The 16,272-nt window shown below is 36.9% G+C and overlaps 1 protein-coding gene across 1 annotated transcript; it reads left to right on the top strand.

The window, feature by feature from the left end:
* Nucleotides 1-10,598: 10,598 nt before the first annotated feature.
* On the top strand, nucleotides 10,599-15,843 carry si:dkey-178o16.4 (vasopressin V2 receptor). The gene is made up of 2 exons (XM_038285216.1): nucleotides 10,599-11,641; nucleotides 12,988-15,843. Exons 1-2 carry the CDS (start codon nucleotides 10,780-10,782, stop codon nucleotides 13,194-13,196), a joined length of 1,071 nt encoding a protein of 356 aa, XP_038141144.1. The 5' UTR covers nucleotides 10,599-10,779; the 3' UTR covers nucleotides 13,197-15,843.
* Nucleotides 15,844-16,272: the final 429 nt, after the last annotated feature.

The following is a 16,272-nucleotide window of genomic DNA, read 5'->3' as shown; positions in this document are numbered from 1 at the left end:
ATATTTCCTCTTCTTTTCTCTGGATGTGCAAAGTGCTAGAGGCATAAACCCCACGAAACCTGTAGCTGTACTTAAAATTAATGGTGGGAACACATTTAAAACATTTTTAATAATTTTTTAAAAGTTAAAAAAGAAAAGTCTCTTTCAAGTTACTTTCTCTTCAAAATAATTATGTATTTTTTTCATACATTTTACAAGTAAAAAAAGATAAACACACACAATACACACATGTTGAGTTGGCTGGAAAATTATTAAGAATATATTTTGCAAAAGTCACCTCAAAAACAATGGAAAAGACACAAAACATACTGAATAATCTCACTAAACTCCGACCCAGAACCACAACAAATCCTGGGCAGAGGAAAAGCATTGGCCAATGCAAGGTTATCGGTAGTGCTGACCTCTACAGTATATAAAGGCTATACTTAAATAGGGTTCGGGTTAAGATTTAATTTCAATCTTTTTTTCCTACACCACCTTTTAAATTAATAAAACAAAAACCTAATCAATTTTTATCAAGATTAAATTATAGGAAATACTTATACTGTGATGCATTTTTCTGCCAAATTGCCCAGCTGTTATGTTTAGTGAGGATTTTAAGGACACTTGAGTCTGTTACGCTGAAAATGTTAAGGGTAATAAGGATAAAAGTAAAATACTTTCCAAATAAATGGTGAACATAGGATTAAACCCATCCCGTTAAAAAGTTAGTGACACTTGGCTAAAACATGTTTACAGCTCACCCCTCCTTGTTACCAAAGCTAGATACTAATGAAATTCCACTCCTCAGCAATGTGTATCACTTTCATTTCTGTTTCAATAGATTAACTGATTATTACTTGAGAAGCAAAACAAACAAACTTTAGAGTTCTGCAGAAGAGATTACCAGCAGGAATGTTGCATAGCCAGATGGTTTTGATGAATGACACCTGGCAGTTTTTTCCAGAACATGTTGGTCATGACTACTACTTACTTCTGTTTCTATAAACATGTATGCAGAATCATTCCTCCTTTAGTAAAGCAGATGGTACGCTTGAGGAAAAAACTCTAGAAGGTTTAAATACACAGCTATTAAATAATATTGGTAGATGTCAGCATTTGCTTCTCGCCTCAAACTCTAGTTTAGGGGAATCCAAACAAACAGTTAAATATGTTAATGAACTTGTGCCCATAGAGGCTTAAATAATTCAATTCAGTTTATTTATATAGTGCCAATTCACAACACGCCATCTCAAGGCACTTTACAGTTGACCAGATCATAGAGTCAAGTTTATTCAAAGTTTTCTATCTAAGGTTGATTGCATCAACTCATTGACTCGAAGGCATTCCCGCACACTAAGCATGCTTGTAACGACAGAGGAGAGAAAACACACCCTTTTAACAGGAAGAAACCTCCAGCAGAACCAGGCTCAGTGTGAGCGGCCATATGCTGAGGCCGACTGGTGTTCAAAGAGACAGAAGCAGAGATACAAAAAGCAGCTGTAAAAGGCGGCCCCGTCCAGGAAACACACAGCCAGGCAGACGAGCACCGAACCAGCTCCCATGTCAGAGGATTAGGGGAGCACATCCAGCCAGCCATAGTCAGAGAAACAGGACTACACTGGGAAAGAACTGGCCGATCTCCAACATCTATAAACAAGGGTGTTGATGGCAGCAGCGCAGCTGATATTTCTGATACTTTGACTCACTGAAATAACCATCTGAGTGAATGGAGGATCTTTGTCATCAGGCCGATTAAGTCAAACATAAGTTAATCTGTTGTTTAGAAGCATATTTCAGGTTTTTTGAAAAGTGGTGCTGTTTAAAGCCATAAGAACTCAATATCTTACATGCAATAGAAAAATAATTTAATTCATTAAGATATCTAGAGGAACGCTACAATTTAGCTTCATGTCCTGTTGTAAATAGTGACCTCCTTCTGTACAAATAATGCTAGCATAGTGACACAATGGAGACTCTTAAAAGAGGTTTGTGTAATCCCTTTAAGCTGGACCAACTATGCTGGTGTTATACTAAATGCAGCAATACATAGAGCCATTAACTGCACGCACAATATGAACTACTTATCATATTCAAAGCCTTACTTTAAAAAGAAAGAATGTTAAGACTACACTAGAAAAATAGCCAGTTTTACCTAAGTTTTTTTTTTTTTAAATCAGACTGATCTGAGGCTTTCCTCATACTGTTATCTTAACGAACTTGTCCCATTAACCTCTTTATGCAGCAGGTTTGAAGATCAGTAATCTAGAAAGTACAGCACAGTACTTGCCGACCAAAAGTAAATCACAGTATCTATTCAATCAAAATTAGAGATGACGACCGTAAGTTTAACAACAATAAAGGTCAGATGATGATGTTTAAAATGAAAGCTCAGTGACAAAAATAGTCGTTCTGAGCAGCCTCTCTGATCTTCAGTTTACTTCTTTTTCTTGAAATGGACTCCAGCACAAATCTCAGTGGGAGTAATGTGAGAGCAGGGAGTGGTGGAATAAAACTTGGGAGTAATCAGTAGCCGGACAGTTGCTGATACAGCTTCATTTCTTCCACTGCCATTTATGACATTTGGTTTCATTTCGCTTTCCGGCTGCAGGCAGCCGTCTTGCTGAGCTGATGTTCTCAGAGATGATGGGCAGCATCATTGAAGCCTATAACGCAGCGTGTGTGCTGCCTCACATTCTGCAAGTACCTTGATCTTTGTCCTCAACTGATCTAATCTAAACAGCAGCTGATTTTAAGCTTACTGAATCAAATGGAACGTTAGTTCGAAGCTGTGCGACAGCTGAACTGAATGCAATCAGGGCTCCGGGAATAAAGTAAACCGATGTTTTAGTTGAGGTCTATAGTCCAGCTTTTAGCTCATTTAAAAGTTTGTTGCAACATAAAATAAAATCTGAATATGATGACGTTTGGAAATGAGTTCAGTGCAGCATGATGATGGGATGGAGAATGCAATTTTCCACTAAATTCGAACCCTTTATCCCTGTTAGATTAATCTGATCAGATCCTGGAAGTCTTTAATGCAGACCTTTGTATACTGACACAGTGACACAGGTGCAGTTTATCCAATTGAAATAATATTAAATATAATTAAAAATCTAAATTTGTATTTAGCTAAAGTAAAACTCATAAAATGATATGCATTTATTGTACAATTTGTGATTTTTATTACTAAAAGTGTTAGTTTTGTTAATTTGTTTATTATGAATTAAAGTTAGCTGCTGTTTTTTTTAGGTGTGACATGAAGGAAAAGGGTTTGTGATTTATTCTAAAGCAGCCTGTAGCTCGTCTTCACCATGCTGCATCTCTGGAGTTTAGGTCAGAGAAGTTTCCTGGACCAACAAGCTATTGCACTATTGTGATTAAAACAGTTTATGGCAGTATGGGCAGGTGCCAGGTCCTGCTGGGAGATAAAATCAGCTTCTCAAGATTTCCTGGCAGATGTTTGTTCTGACTTTGGCTTGAGTTGAGAAAGCACAAATCATCACTGGCTGGCAGCTACGTATATCAGGAGAGAGAATCTGGGTGGAATTACAGAAGATGGTGGTTGGTAACCATGCTTCTGGTCCGCTGGAGCTAATCTGTAATCTGGCCCTCGCTCAGTACATATTTGAGGGACATACTAGAGGATAGATGAGCTTTACAGAATACTAATACGAGAGCAGGTTTTGATACAGGTACTTTTCAAAAAATTGTTTTGAACTGCAAAAAGATTAAGCTGTATTAAAACAAAGCCTAATATTCAAAAATTTGTTTTCAAAAAAGTCTTTTGAAGCAGTTCCAGTCGCTTCTAAACAAGAATAATTAGCACACATGTCACTGTAAAATACTGCAATACACTATTTTTTTAATTATAGTTAAAACAAAATCAAATTCAAAAAGAATAATTTAAGAATATGATATTTAGGGGCTCAAGATGCATCATTTCTATTAAGTTTGTAACAATCTAAAAGGTTTAAAATAATCTGAGTATGTTCTGTCTGAATACAGGCATCAAAAACAATAACATATGGGAGGTAATTTATTTTACTACAAATTATTGTAATCCTGCTTCTAAGTTAGATCCCTCATATACCAGTTTAGCAGATTGTCCATGCGTCCTTTATTTAGCCTCAGTCTTTGAAACCAAGTCTCTGTAGAAATGTCTAATGTGACCAATGTGATAGAACCCTGTAAAAATTGTTTGATTATTATATTTGTATTTAATTAAGCAATTTTTATGTAATAAATTCTTGTTTTTTTTTGTATATAGGTTGTTAAAGGAAAGCTCTGTGTTTATACCTGGAAGCTTTCTCTACAAAAACGCTTTAAATAACACTTTATAATGTATAAGTATTAAATAAGCATGAGACATGACAACAGATTTAATTAGTCAGATCAGAGAAGTTGCTTTGAGTTATAGAATGCAGCGCTTAACCAACCAGGCTCACTTCTCGATAAACAGTTAGAGAAACATTTTATATACATCTCCAGTATACCACACATCACATCATTACATCATTATATCATACACGTTTGCAGATTAGGAGACATCCACGGCTCCAGCCTTATCAAAACATTACACTTTTTTTCTTATCTGAGGGACACTGCTTTCTATCCATTCCCAAATCTTTGCCAGGTACAGAATGAAGATTAGAACTATATATCTGGATGGACTAATTAGATAAACTACTGGGGGAAACACAACAGGCAGGTAATATTAGGGTGTAATAAACTCACACATCATCAATAATAATTATCCTAACAAGCTAATTGGGATATCCATGAAATTTTCCTCGATAAGTTTCTATCCGTGTCAGGGTTGCTATGCCTCAGGTTCGCCTCTAGATGGTGACGGTGATGAGATGAAGCGGGTGAGGCTGAACACCAGATCTCACTCTCCCAAACCCATGACCGTCCTGGGTGGGTGGCCTGTTCCGCAGCCTGGTGGACGTGGAGAAGATGGACGTCTTTGTCTTTCTTTAACTGACTATGTCATTGATTATAATAATTGAACTTTATTGATCTCACATTGGAGAAATTAACTCTCTGCATTTACCCCATCCCCTTGGGGAGCAGTGGGCTGCCATCGTGGGGCGCCCAGGGAGCAATGTGGGGTTAAGGGTCTTTGCTCAGAGACCCAGAGTACAGAGTCTGTGGCAGTGGGGCTCAAACTCAAAACCTCAGGATTCCAAGCTTTATGCCCAAACCACTAGGCCGCCACTCCCCTCCAGTCATCAGTTTGCCATTTAGTACACACAGCCAGATAATGTACATTATTTAGAAATAAAGCTCATATTTAACTTTTTACTTTCCTACTTTTAATGAATGTTCTTCATTTGGGGATGATTGAAGCCATTTAGTGCTTTCACAGGTTTATTCACAGGTGGTAAAACTGGTCTAATAGGTTTAATCCGAATTTCGGTTTCAATTTAAATTTATCAACACATGAAACTGTTAAATTGTCGTGTTAATTGTCGATTCTTTGCAGAATTTACAAGTATCTTATGTATCTTTATGGAATTAGAACAAAAATAAAGATGTCACAATTATTGGCAACCTTAACAATCTTTTTTTAAAAACAGTAACTGAAGTAATTTTTTATGTCTGTATTCCATTTTAAATTGATCAGTTCCTCAGGCCATAAATATTTTCAGGGGGATGAATGGATGCATATTAATTTGAAGTGTTCCGTGTTGGAGATCTAAGGATCTGAGGAAAGAGAAGCATCTCAATAATCCATTACAGATATTCTGAGACTCCAAACATCAGTAACATAGATATATGGAATTTTCATTACTGGGATTCAATCTGAAACTGTGCTTTTGGTCGGAGGAGACTAAACTTTAACAATTAATATGGCTGGTGGAGTTAGTATATGAGAAGAACATGTCAGATGGTATATTGCTTTCTTTTAGCAAGACAAAATCGCAAGACTGGCTCTTCATAATTAACAGGTTCCTTTTGTTTTAAAATAATTATAATAAACATTCAAATATTTTACATCAAGTTTTTATTGAACAAGTAAAGAACATTCTTACATTTTTTTATGTATTTTTATGAACAAAATAACACCTCTAGTTTTGATGATCCAGGAGGAATTTCCCTTCCTCTTTGCTTCACTGTTAGATAAAGATTACAGAGAGATATCTGACTTTATTAAGATGGGATTTCTGAGCTATTACCGGCTGGGAAAGTAATTATTGTGAAAGCTCTGATTTTAATTGTAAACAGACTTGATCTTAACATGGGATTTTATTTTATTTTCAAACAGAGTACATGGACCTAAATAAATATATTTTTTCATGCTCCAACGATTACTTTATTTTAAAGATTTTTTTTCTCCTTTTTACCACAGTTCCCAGTAGATATGGACTCTATTGCTTGCTTTGTTCACTTACAGAGTGAAAGAAATCAGGTTAACTAATATTGGCTTGTTATATGCGGCCTTTTCCCTTTTTAAAACTCATGTCTCCTTAAAGTTAGATATAAAAAGTCAGGATTTGAATATATAGAAATAATCTCATTCAGTTTGTGAGCTGCTATGCTGCCCGGTGGTCTGAGATCAAATCGCCTGTCTTCTTATAACTACCTAAATCTTTTATTTTATTTTTTTACCTGTATACTAATTGCAGATATTTCATATTTAAAATATCTCACTCTACAATAAAACTCACGTGAAATTAACGTCTCCACTTGAGTGAAATGTTGAACATGTTGTATCTCCTCAGAGCCGGGAGCCAGACTCTCAGAGCAAAGTGTGTGAGTTACTAAAGTATCAACTAAAGTATTCACCAGAGATGGTCCGTTCCTCGCTTCCCCATCAGCGGCCATGATCTCAGGAATATGGGCATCACCTCAGGAAAGGAGATCGGTGCCACTCTGCAGAAGCTCTGTGACATCTGGAAGAAGAGTCGGTGCCAAATGGACAAAGATGAACTGCTGAGTCATGTGAAGCCTTAAGTTTGCCAATTAAAACAGAAGTATGTTTTTATGTTAATTTAGTAGATCTGTCAAATTGTTATTTGTTCTCGTGATTTCCATGAAGGGGAAATAAACTGAAATATCACATAAGGAAAGCCTTTGTTTTACATTATGACTGCACTGCGGTTAGATGTGGTTAGATCAAATGCATATTATCGAAAAACTTTGCAGATGTAGGCTTTGCATTTCAGCTGGTGTTTAGTGAAACTGGGCCACAGCAGCGCATTTTATCATGTGAACCAGTGAAGTTTCTCTGGTTCAAAAAAGGCTCATCATTAAACCCTTATGTATCGGCAGTCCAGACATGAACGGTTTATGTCATAGGAAAAAAAATGAAACAATACAATAAATATGAGACATGACTTGGGACTAAGCAATTTTTTTTATGTTTTTTTCACTTTGCAGTCACAAACTGCAGTAGACTCTAATAGGATCTTACATGATAAGCCAGCAGTGCAATTGTGCATATTTGTATAATGGGATAAAAGTGATGCATATAGGTTATCACAAATTTGTTACAAAAACAAATCATTTTGCCTTTGTGTTTATCAAACCCCCTTTTTACTGCAGTTGCAGCAGGAACTCTTACAGTATGTCTCCACCAGCCTTGTTAATAAACTGACATACTTGCCTATTCATCTTTGCTAAAGAGATCCAGCTCATGACCTATCGATCTCGAGGTTGGATCGATGGCGTCTTTGAGCATAAGTCTTTTCTCTTAGTTTAATTTGTCGGTCTCTGCTTTAATCCGACCAATCCAACAGCTATATATTGTTTAATCTAAACCAGTGGAGCTCTGGCTGTATATTCAGGACAGTTATTCTCCTGGGAAATAAACTTCTGCCCCAGGCTTGAATGTATTGCTGCCTCTCACCTGTTCTTTTCCCAGGATTTGTCTGTGTTAAGCTCCATCCATCTCTCCGTCCACGCTCAGCATTTCACTTGCTGTTGGAGAAGATCATGGTGTGTCTCACATCTGATGACGCTTTTTTGTATTTCAAAAGGTTTGATATATGACCAGGGCATCCCCTTTAACAGGTTTGTGTCCCTGCCGCATAGCTTGGGGTAAAAAGCAAGCAGAACTTGTTTTATCTATGGGTGTCTGCTTGCCTAAAGTCCAGCTTATGTGAAAAAGGGAACTAAAGGTTTACTGACAGCTATAGATCTCTGAAAAATCTGCATAAACAAAATATCGGATCCTTGCAAGCTGAGTTACTATGTTGAACTAATTTTAGGCCACAACTTAACGTTAAAGATGCCAAGGAAACAATTAATTGTGGTAAGCATATTGATTACAGATTGTTATCCTGACGTTTCTCTTAGTTTGCCACTATATTACCTACATTCTTTATGAGATTGTTCATTTTGGCTAATAATAGTCCTTTTTTTAATATATATATTGCAATATGGGTTGGACAGAGATTGTAATCTGAGATCTTTAGATGTAGTCTGAGGTCTAATTACTCCTAGGTGGACACAGCTCGATGTTATGAGATGAGGCTTTATAGTGTGTGACCAGTAAAGGAGGGGTTGTCTCAGCAAAAGGTTTGCAGTGTTTCACATATCCTTTGTCCTCTGATATGCCACGGTGCTCTTAATAGAATTCCCTTTTTCTTTTTGTTTCTTAAACTAAAAAATATGACTATAAAATCTAACCCCTTGGTGTTTATTTTGCCCCTTTTCTTTTTCTCTGTCTATTTGTATTTTATAACTTGTGTTGTACCTTGAATGCACCAGTTTATTGTAATTCAATTCAGGCTTTTGTATTATGCATTTTGGTTTGTAAATAAACATTTTATTTTCTGCACATATTCCTTTATTACTAATAAAAAAATGTCCACAGGTATTTAATCCCCCTGTAGGATATTCAGTCAAAATCTGTTTATTTGTGGGGTGTTGCAGTTTGGCCAGATTATAGAAATAGTTTTGATAGTATGGAGATACACTTTATTGCCAAAAGTATTCGCTCACCTACTAAATAAAAAATATTCAACAATCATTAGATGTTCTTATCAAGAAATTTTTTTTTTGTTACTTTAATCATTTATTTAAAGTTGAGCTGTTTATCGTGTTCCAAGAAGCTGGAGCACGACAGCAGGAATGCTGATTGACAGCAGGTTGCATGTTAGTAAAGTGACAGCAAAACATACACAGCTCTCAAGATTTCACTTTTCTTAGACAATTTACACACAGAATGTGTAAAAAAATATCCATTTAAAAACATATAATCATAGAAGAAATAAATAATTATTACTTATTAAAAATAATTTCCAAGAGCCCAAAAATGTAAAAAAGTTGACAAAATAAGTTTCCAATTGATTGATTCAAAGCAACTTAGGCTTTCAGCATTCTTACAGTTTGTTCAGATCACTTATTAGGCAGAACTGTTGGAGTAATCAATTCTAATAAAAATAAACAAATTAATTAGTTTTTCAAGGTCCTGCTGAGACATTAGTAATTTAATTCTGGAAATGTTCTTTTTAGGCTCTTTTAACCCTTCATAGGGCAAGTTAGCATGTCTGATTACTTGCATACCCCTTACAAATGGAGTCCCCTCTGTCCCTCAGTAAGGTCTAGAAGCACAAGATCTATATCCAGCCATTCAGCAAAGATAATGCTACATGGCGGTACATCTTATTTTGGCATTTGACCAATTAGATGAACACTTGAATGATACATTACCTTTAAGTCAAGAAAAAAGGTAAAAAGTTAAAAAGTCAAGGAAAAGGGGTAAAAGGCTAATTAAAAAGTAAAAAAGTAAAAAAAAAAGGTAAAAATGCTAATTTAAAAGTTAAAAAGTAAAGTTGAAAAGTTAATAAGCCTTGTTAACAATTATATTTAGCTTTATAAACTAAAAAATGTTAGTGCCAGTATCAGCATTAATGCCTCTAAGGTGATGTTGTATAAAAAAAAAAGTCATTGTGTTTTTCATGAATTTCTTATAGAAGCACTTCTTTTTGTTATTTTAAATTTTGACACATACTGTAGATGCGATGATCTGTTCCATGCATTCACCCGGTGCTTGAACCAATTCATAATTAACTGGTGACATTGTAATGTATTGCTCTGTGCTGTCTTCATAGATACAGTGATAACTGTGCAGACTATGACATGTTGTTTATGATAATCTGGCTAGGGGAGAGCATGTACACATTAAATAGGGGGGGGGGTTATGATGGATCCTTGGGGAACCCAACATGTGACTTAAAGTAACCTACCGGCAAAACAAAATCCCTGTCTTTCAAGAAGGATTTAAATCAGTTTAGTTCAGTACCAGTAAAGTTAGACCAGTTTTCTAGGTGCTTTATAGTGCAGTGAAGTGATCAGCAATGCAACACTAAGGTCCAATAATATAAGCACTTTATTATTATTATTATAAGGACACTTTTTGTATTTATTTTCACTGTTTAAAAGGGAAACAAGCATAAGCAACATATCTTATAAGCTTCTGTAAGCTGTTTCTTTGTGTTTTACTAAGAGGTGATACTTTAAAGGCTCTTCTCTGCCTTGTGTCATATGTATTCTCTCCTTATCCTCTGTTGCTGAAACTGACTACTGGATCCAGTGAAGTTGCTCCTCCCTCCTGCACAGATTACTTATAAAGCCATCTGCTCTCCCCTCTGAGCTCCCCAGTTTGTTTGGACCAGCTCACCTATGATTGGAAAAATGATCTAATCTCCTACAGCCATCTTTTGACTTTTTAATGAGCCTGTTGAGTTTCATTCTATCTGCTTTGTGTTTATAATATTCAAATGGTTCTACTCTGTGCTGGTTTTGTAGTGGTGCTGATCTCCTCTTAGCAGTGTTTGGAGTGAGGAGATGGCTCGGTGCAGTGCGAACACCAGTAACACCAGTTTGGAGAGTGTCCTGCCTGGGGATGAGCCTCGGGATGAACGCCTGGCTCGCCTGGAAATAGCCCTGCTGTCCATCATCTTCATAGCTTCAGGACTCCTTAACTTAGGGCTGTTGTTGGCGCTGTGGAAGCGGAGGAAGCAGCTCTCCAGGATGCGCGTCTTTGTCTTCCACCTGTGCGTCGCCGACCTGGTGGTCACATTCTTTCAGGTGTGCCCGCAGCTCATGTGGGACATCACGGACAGATTCGTCGGTCCTGACATCCTGTGTCGTCTGGTGAAGTACCTGCAGGTGGTCGGGATGTTTGCCTCCACTTATATGATCGTTGTGATGACCATTGACCGATACCAAGCTATCTGCAACCCCATGGTGACTTTCCAGAGGCGCAGAGCGCGCTGGAACGGCCCGGTGTGCGCCGCCTGGTGCGTCTCCTTCATCGGAAGCCTCCCGCAGGTCTTCATCTTCTCCCGGGTGGAGGTCGCTCCTGGCGTGTATGATTGCTGGGCTCAGTTCGTCATGCCCTGGGGTCTGAGAACCTACGTGACCTGGACGACGCTGGTGATATTCGTCCTACCGATTCTCATCGTGATCGTGTGTCAGGTGCGCATCTGCCGCACCGTGCACACCAACATCCACCTGAAGGCGCACCAGGGGGAGGCGGTGACGAAGCCTCTGTCCTCCAGGGCCAGCTGCGTGGCAGGGCTATCGAAGGCGAGGGTGAAGACGGTGAAGATGACTGTGGTCATCGTGCTGGCATACATCGTCTGCTGGGCGCCTTTCTTCACAGTGCAGCTCTGGTCTGTCTGGGACACAGAGGCGCCCACCCAGTGTAAGAGTCAACAATTAAATCCAACTCAGTTTCCTCATTTTCTCTCTTCACATTCTAAAAACTCAAAGTATTATAATGAATAAGTTTGCAAAATTTTTGCAAAGTTAAAAAAATACACGAATGAATTAAGACACTTCAAAATAAAGAAAAAACAACTGCAGTATCTCAATTCAAGGGCATAATATATAATTACACTAAAAAAAAAGAAAGAAAAGAAATACTACAATTGGCAAATACTTGTTACCTGCTTGGAGTGCAAACAAGCTTAAATTGCAGTGTGTATATTGTAATCACCCCCCCCCCCCCCCCCCCCCCTCAGAAAGCACATTTTTTAATCACCCTTTGCTTCAATTGAAACAAGTATTCTAAGGTCTGTCTCCCCACTATGACATATTCACATTCATCCAGAAACAATAAGTGTACAGAACAGCCTTAATCATCATATGGATTTAGGTATGGGTTTCAGGGTCTGCTTTTCTCTGAGCGCTCCATGACAATTTTGGTGCTGTATTTTTCTTCCATGATTGTCCTGCCGTAGCTCCATCCACCCCTTCTAACCAGCTAATACTCCAGGTTGGAGACAAGTGTCCCCTCACAATGATGAGGCCACCAATGTTTTACCCTAGAGATATTGCAGTTTGAACATGTTTAAAGAGTTCAGATATAATATCGTCTACTGACTTTAGGCAAACTAAAATAGATTTTCCTTCAACAGCAGCTTTAATTTAGCTACTCTTAAATGAAAGGTGTCAGGCTGAAGAGGATACGACTAATAATTGTTTTTTTACAGTAGATTTTCTCCCCTAACTATGGATATCTGAAGCTCTTCCAGAGTCACCATCGCACTCTTATTTCATTCTCCGATTAATGCTTCCTTTGTGCAGCCTTTCAGTATAAGTTAATGGCTATGTTTGGTAGTTCTGAAGTTGCGTTACTAAATTTTTCTAAGTTAGAAAAAAAAAGAGGTAATTTTTCAGTTTAACATAATGCAGTCGCAATTGGTGATGCATCACATAAAATCCTAATACAATACCTTGAAATTTGACAGAACATAGGAAAGTTAAAGGAGCATATTTAAGGTCTAAGGCACTGGATAAAGCCGACTCTCTTTAAATATCCTGAAATATTTTGAAAATACAGTGTTGGGATCAGATTTAACGGCATAGTATATTCTTCCTCTTCAGCAACACATAGATAGTTTTAAAAGTTAAAGATGCACTATTAATTATGCTAAGCCTTCATATTCTATCACTTGTTTCTACATAACTTGCAGCTTTGAAAAATGATGAATTAATATAATTATGTAGAGAAACCATAGATTCAATATTTTCTCACTCACTTTCCAGCGGCCACCTTCACCATCCTGATGCTGCTTGCCAGCCTAAACAGCTGCGTGAACCCCTGCATCTACTTGGCTTTCAGCGGGAAGTTGCCCGGAAGACTTGTGGGCCTCATGTGTGTGGATGAACCTGATATGAAGGAGTCTATGCAGGAGGAGGCTACCATGGTCAGCTCGTTGCACATTAGCCTCAAAGGACTGTCAGACTGCAGATAGAAATCAAAATGACTTTTCTTTTTTTCTTTTCACCTCATGACTACCTGTTGAGGAGCAGGATCAGGTGATATTTCCTAATAAGTGTGACCATATTTCTGCAGGAGGCTCTCTGCAGTAGAGATGATTAATGTGCAACATGAGTTGGGAAATGAACAACTAAAGGTTGGAAAAAGGGCAGAGAAATACCCAAAGAAACATCTTATTCTAAAATTGCCAAACTGAGAAAGTTGGTGTGCCCCAACATTTGAAAGAAAATGTTAAAAATTCTGGACAGAGACGTGACCACTGCTTTGATACTAATTAAAATGTGAAGAGAAAGAAAATAATCATTATTGACTTTGGAGATCAAGTTAAATTACTTTATTATCAAAGTCTACCTTTTCTCTGGTTCATGGAAGTTCTTGTCAGTTAGCTTAAATAGTTTTACATTTTGGCTTATTTAGATGAATACACTTGCAATAGCTAACCCATTATTTCTATTAGTTAATTTAATTCATATAATTGTAAATAAAAAAAGAAATATTAATCTGTTATTATCCCATAATAGGGAATTTCACTCTCAGCATTTAACTAATCCCCTTGGGGAGCAGTGGGCTGCCACTTTTTGCGCCCGGGGAGCAGTGCAAGGTTAAGGGTCTTGCTCAGGGACCCAGACTCCTGCAACAATCTACAGATGTTTCCAGTTGAACATGAGTATTGCTCAGATAGAATTGTATATAATCTCTGATCTTAATACTATGAGAAAACATGAAACTGATAAGAGCTGTTTGTTAGTCAGGGTATCTGCTCAGGTAGCCTGGAGAGATGCAGCTCATTGCTTGCTAATGTAGTTTCACAGTCTCATCTAAAAAAAAAAAAAAAAAAAGTGGTTGCTATTATAGCACCATTTTGGTTTCTGTTATAGAAACCAAACATTTTCTTTCCTCTTTACTGGTAAAAAGTGTCCAAATCTTTGCTTGGCCAGCTGGTTGGCTATGAACTGTTTTTGGTAGGGAAATAGTGTTTTAGGAGACAGATTCATGCAAAAAAAAGTGCTGATGACTGAAGCAAATTAATGATATAGAGGCTTTTATTTCATCAAGCAGAAGAGTGATTTGCTAACATTTTGTAACCTATTTGGTACCTGCCATTGCAATGCAAGGAGCATAGAATGCCGTTGCATTCAACATTATTACCCAAACTCAAACCCAAACCACTTTGTTTATATTAGACTCTAGATGCCTTTTCAAAACACAACCCTTGCAAATTTCAAAATAAAAGCCTCCCATTTATACTGTAATAAAGCATCTATTGGCCTAATAACAGAGAAAAAAGACGGATTTAACAATTGGAAATTGATTCAATAGTCTCTAGGGTCTTTTAAAAACACCACCCATTGCACATTACAAAATAGAGGTCTCTTATTTAAACTTTAATATAGTATCTTTTGACCTAACAACAGTGAAAAAGACTGATTTAACAATTGGAAATTCATTAAGTATCACTGCTGGGTCTGACCCTTTGTTTAACAAACAACTGTACTAGACTTTCATAGTAAGACTCCACTCTGGACTCTTGACCCTCTTGAATCTTGACATGTATTGTTTGTTTTTTTTTGCTAAGTAGATTATTCAGGTAATACACTTTTAGACCAAGAAATTGAAGAAAACAAATGTACTTTAATAACTTTTTCTGTGCATGGGCATAGACATATATATATTTTTAAGCCCATAAAATAACATTTTAAAATCTTTCAAATACACAGATACTTTCATGAATGTGTTGCTCAAAATTTTTAAGAACCAGTCTGTTTCTTAAAATACGTGACCTAGTTGTGCTATACTTTTTAGTATCTGGTAAGTATGTTAAAATATCCCATCCAAGCCTGAGAGAAACTGGTACGCAAACTTTTTTCTATGTAGTGGTTTTCTTATAACACGCCTATAACACCTTCCATAGTTTTCGAAGCCAAGCACACAGAAAATAGAATAATTTAGGAAAAAAAAGTGTTGGCAAAAATGGGACTAAGTGACTGTGGATGTTGCTGAAAAAAATCATATAACATCATATCATTCAAAAAATGTGGTTTACATCATTTGAATACATTTTTCTCTGCAGAAGCTCTGATAAATAATCAAGTGTTGTAAAATACTTGTGTTTATTATGTTGTTCTTGTGTTAAAGGTTTTTATTGTAACTCTCATTCCTCCTTTATAATGTTACACGTGTATGTACCTATATATATATATATGTATATATGATATAAATGTTAAGATCATAATTTCAGGTATGTGATGTGCTATAAAGCGCCGATTTATTCAACATTTCAGCTTGTTACATTTTCTGCCTCAGTCTCCATAATGTGATGATATTTAAGGTGTTGCCAAATGATTCAGCTCTAAATGTTTTGTTTTTTGTGTAGAAACAGTATCATCTTTAAAAATAAAAATCGAATTTTTGGTCTAGTGGGAGTATTTTTCTCTAAGCAGAAAATGGCCAAAAAATAATACATTTATTCTCATCTGCAGATAATGATATTTACCTATTTTCCCTATATTTTGTGAATATGCTTTGTCTAATTGTGTAACTACTGATGTTCTGAGCTACTGTTGTCATGTCCATGAGCTTTCTGCAAACTTATTTTGTACCACATGAGCGTTTTTATTTCTTTGTGAATAAACATCACTTTTCATATTGTGGTGTGTTCCTCTGTGCAAAATAGGGATGCTTTATTCCTCACATCCTAATGCAACATATAATTTGAAAAGCCTGTAGGAGAGGCCTGAAAATATTGCAAAAACATGGTACATGGCAGATCACTCAGACATGAAAGCATAGAGTTTTGTATGCTTTGATTAAAATTACTTCCAGGGTATTTTCCGTCTGGAGCACAATATTACTGTGAAATTGCTCTGCAGCATCATCATTATAGACATCAGCATGGAAAAAAAATACACCTTCATGCTTTCATAACTCTGTGCAAGTGAATAAAATTGCTCTTCGTCTTTTTAGCTGTGTGCTTGACAGCCAACCGAAACGTGGCTCCGACCCCAATCACCGAATGACCGGCAGAATACCTGAGGTGCTTAACATTCTGT

The sequence above is a fragment of the Cyprinodon tularosa genome, unplaced genomic scaffold (assembly GCF_016077235.1).
Source record: "Cyprinodon tularosa strain WSP-4 unplaced genomic scaffold, ASM1607723v1 ctg209, whole genome shotgun sequence".
Lineage (NCBI taxonomy): Eukaryota > Metazoa > Chordata > Actinopteri > Cyprinodontiformes > Cyprinodontidae > Cyprinodon > Cyprinodon tularosa.
This window is presented reverse-complemented; position numbering and strand designations above follow the sequence as displayed.

Excerpts from the sequence above, each read along its gene's own strand:
- si:dkey-178o16.4 (XM_038285216.1), top strand. The coding sequence starts at position 10,780 with ATGGCTCGGTGCAGTGCGAACACCAGTAACACCAGTTTGGAGAGTGTC. Across the intron at positions 11,642-12,987 it reads CACAGAGGCGCCCACCCAGT|CGGCCACCTTCACCATCCTG; the intron begins GTAAGAGTCAAC and ends CTCACTTTCCAG.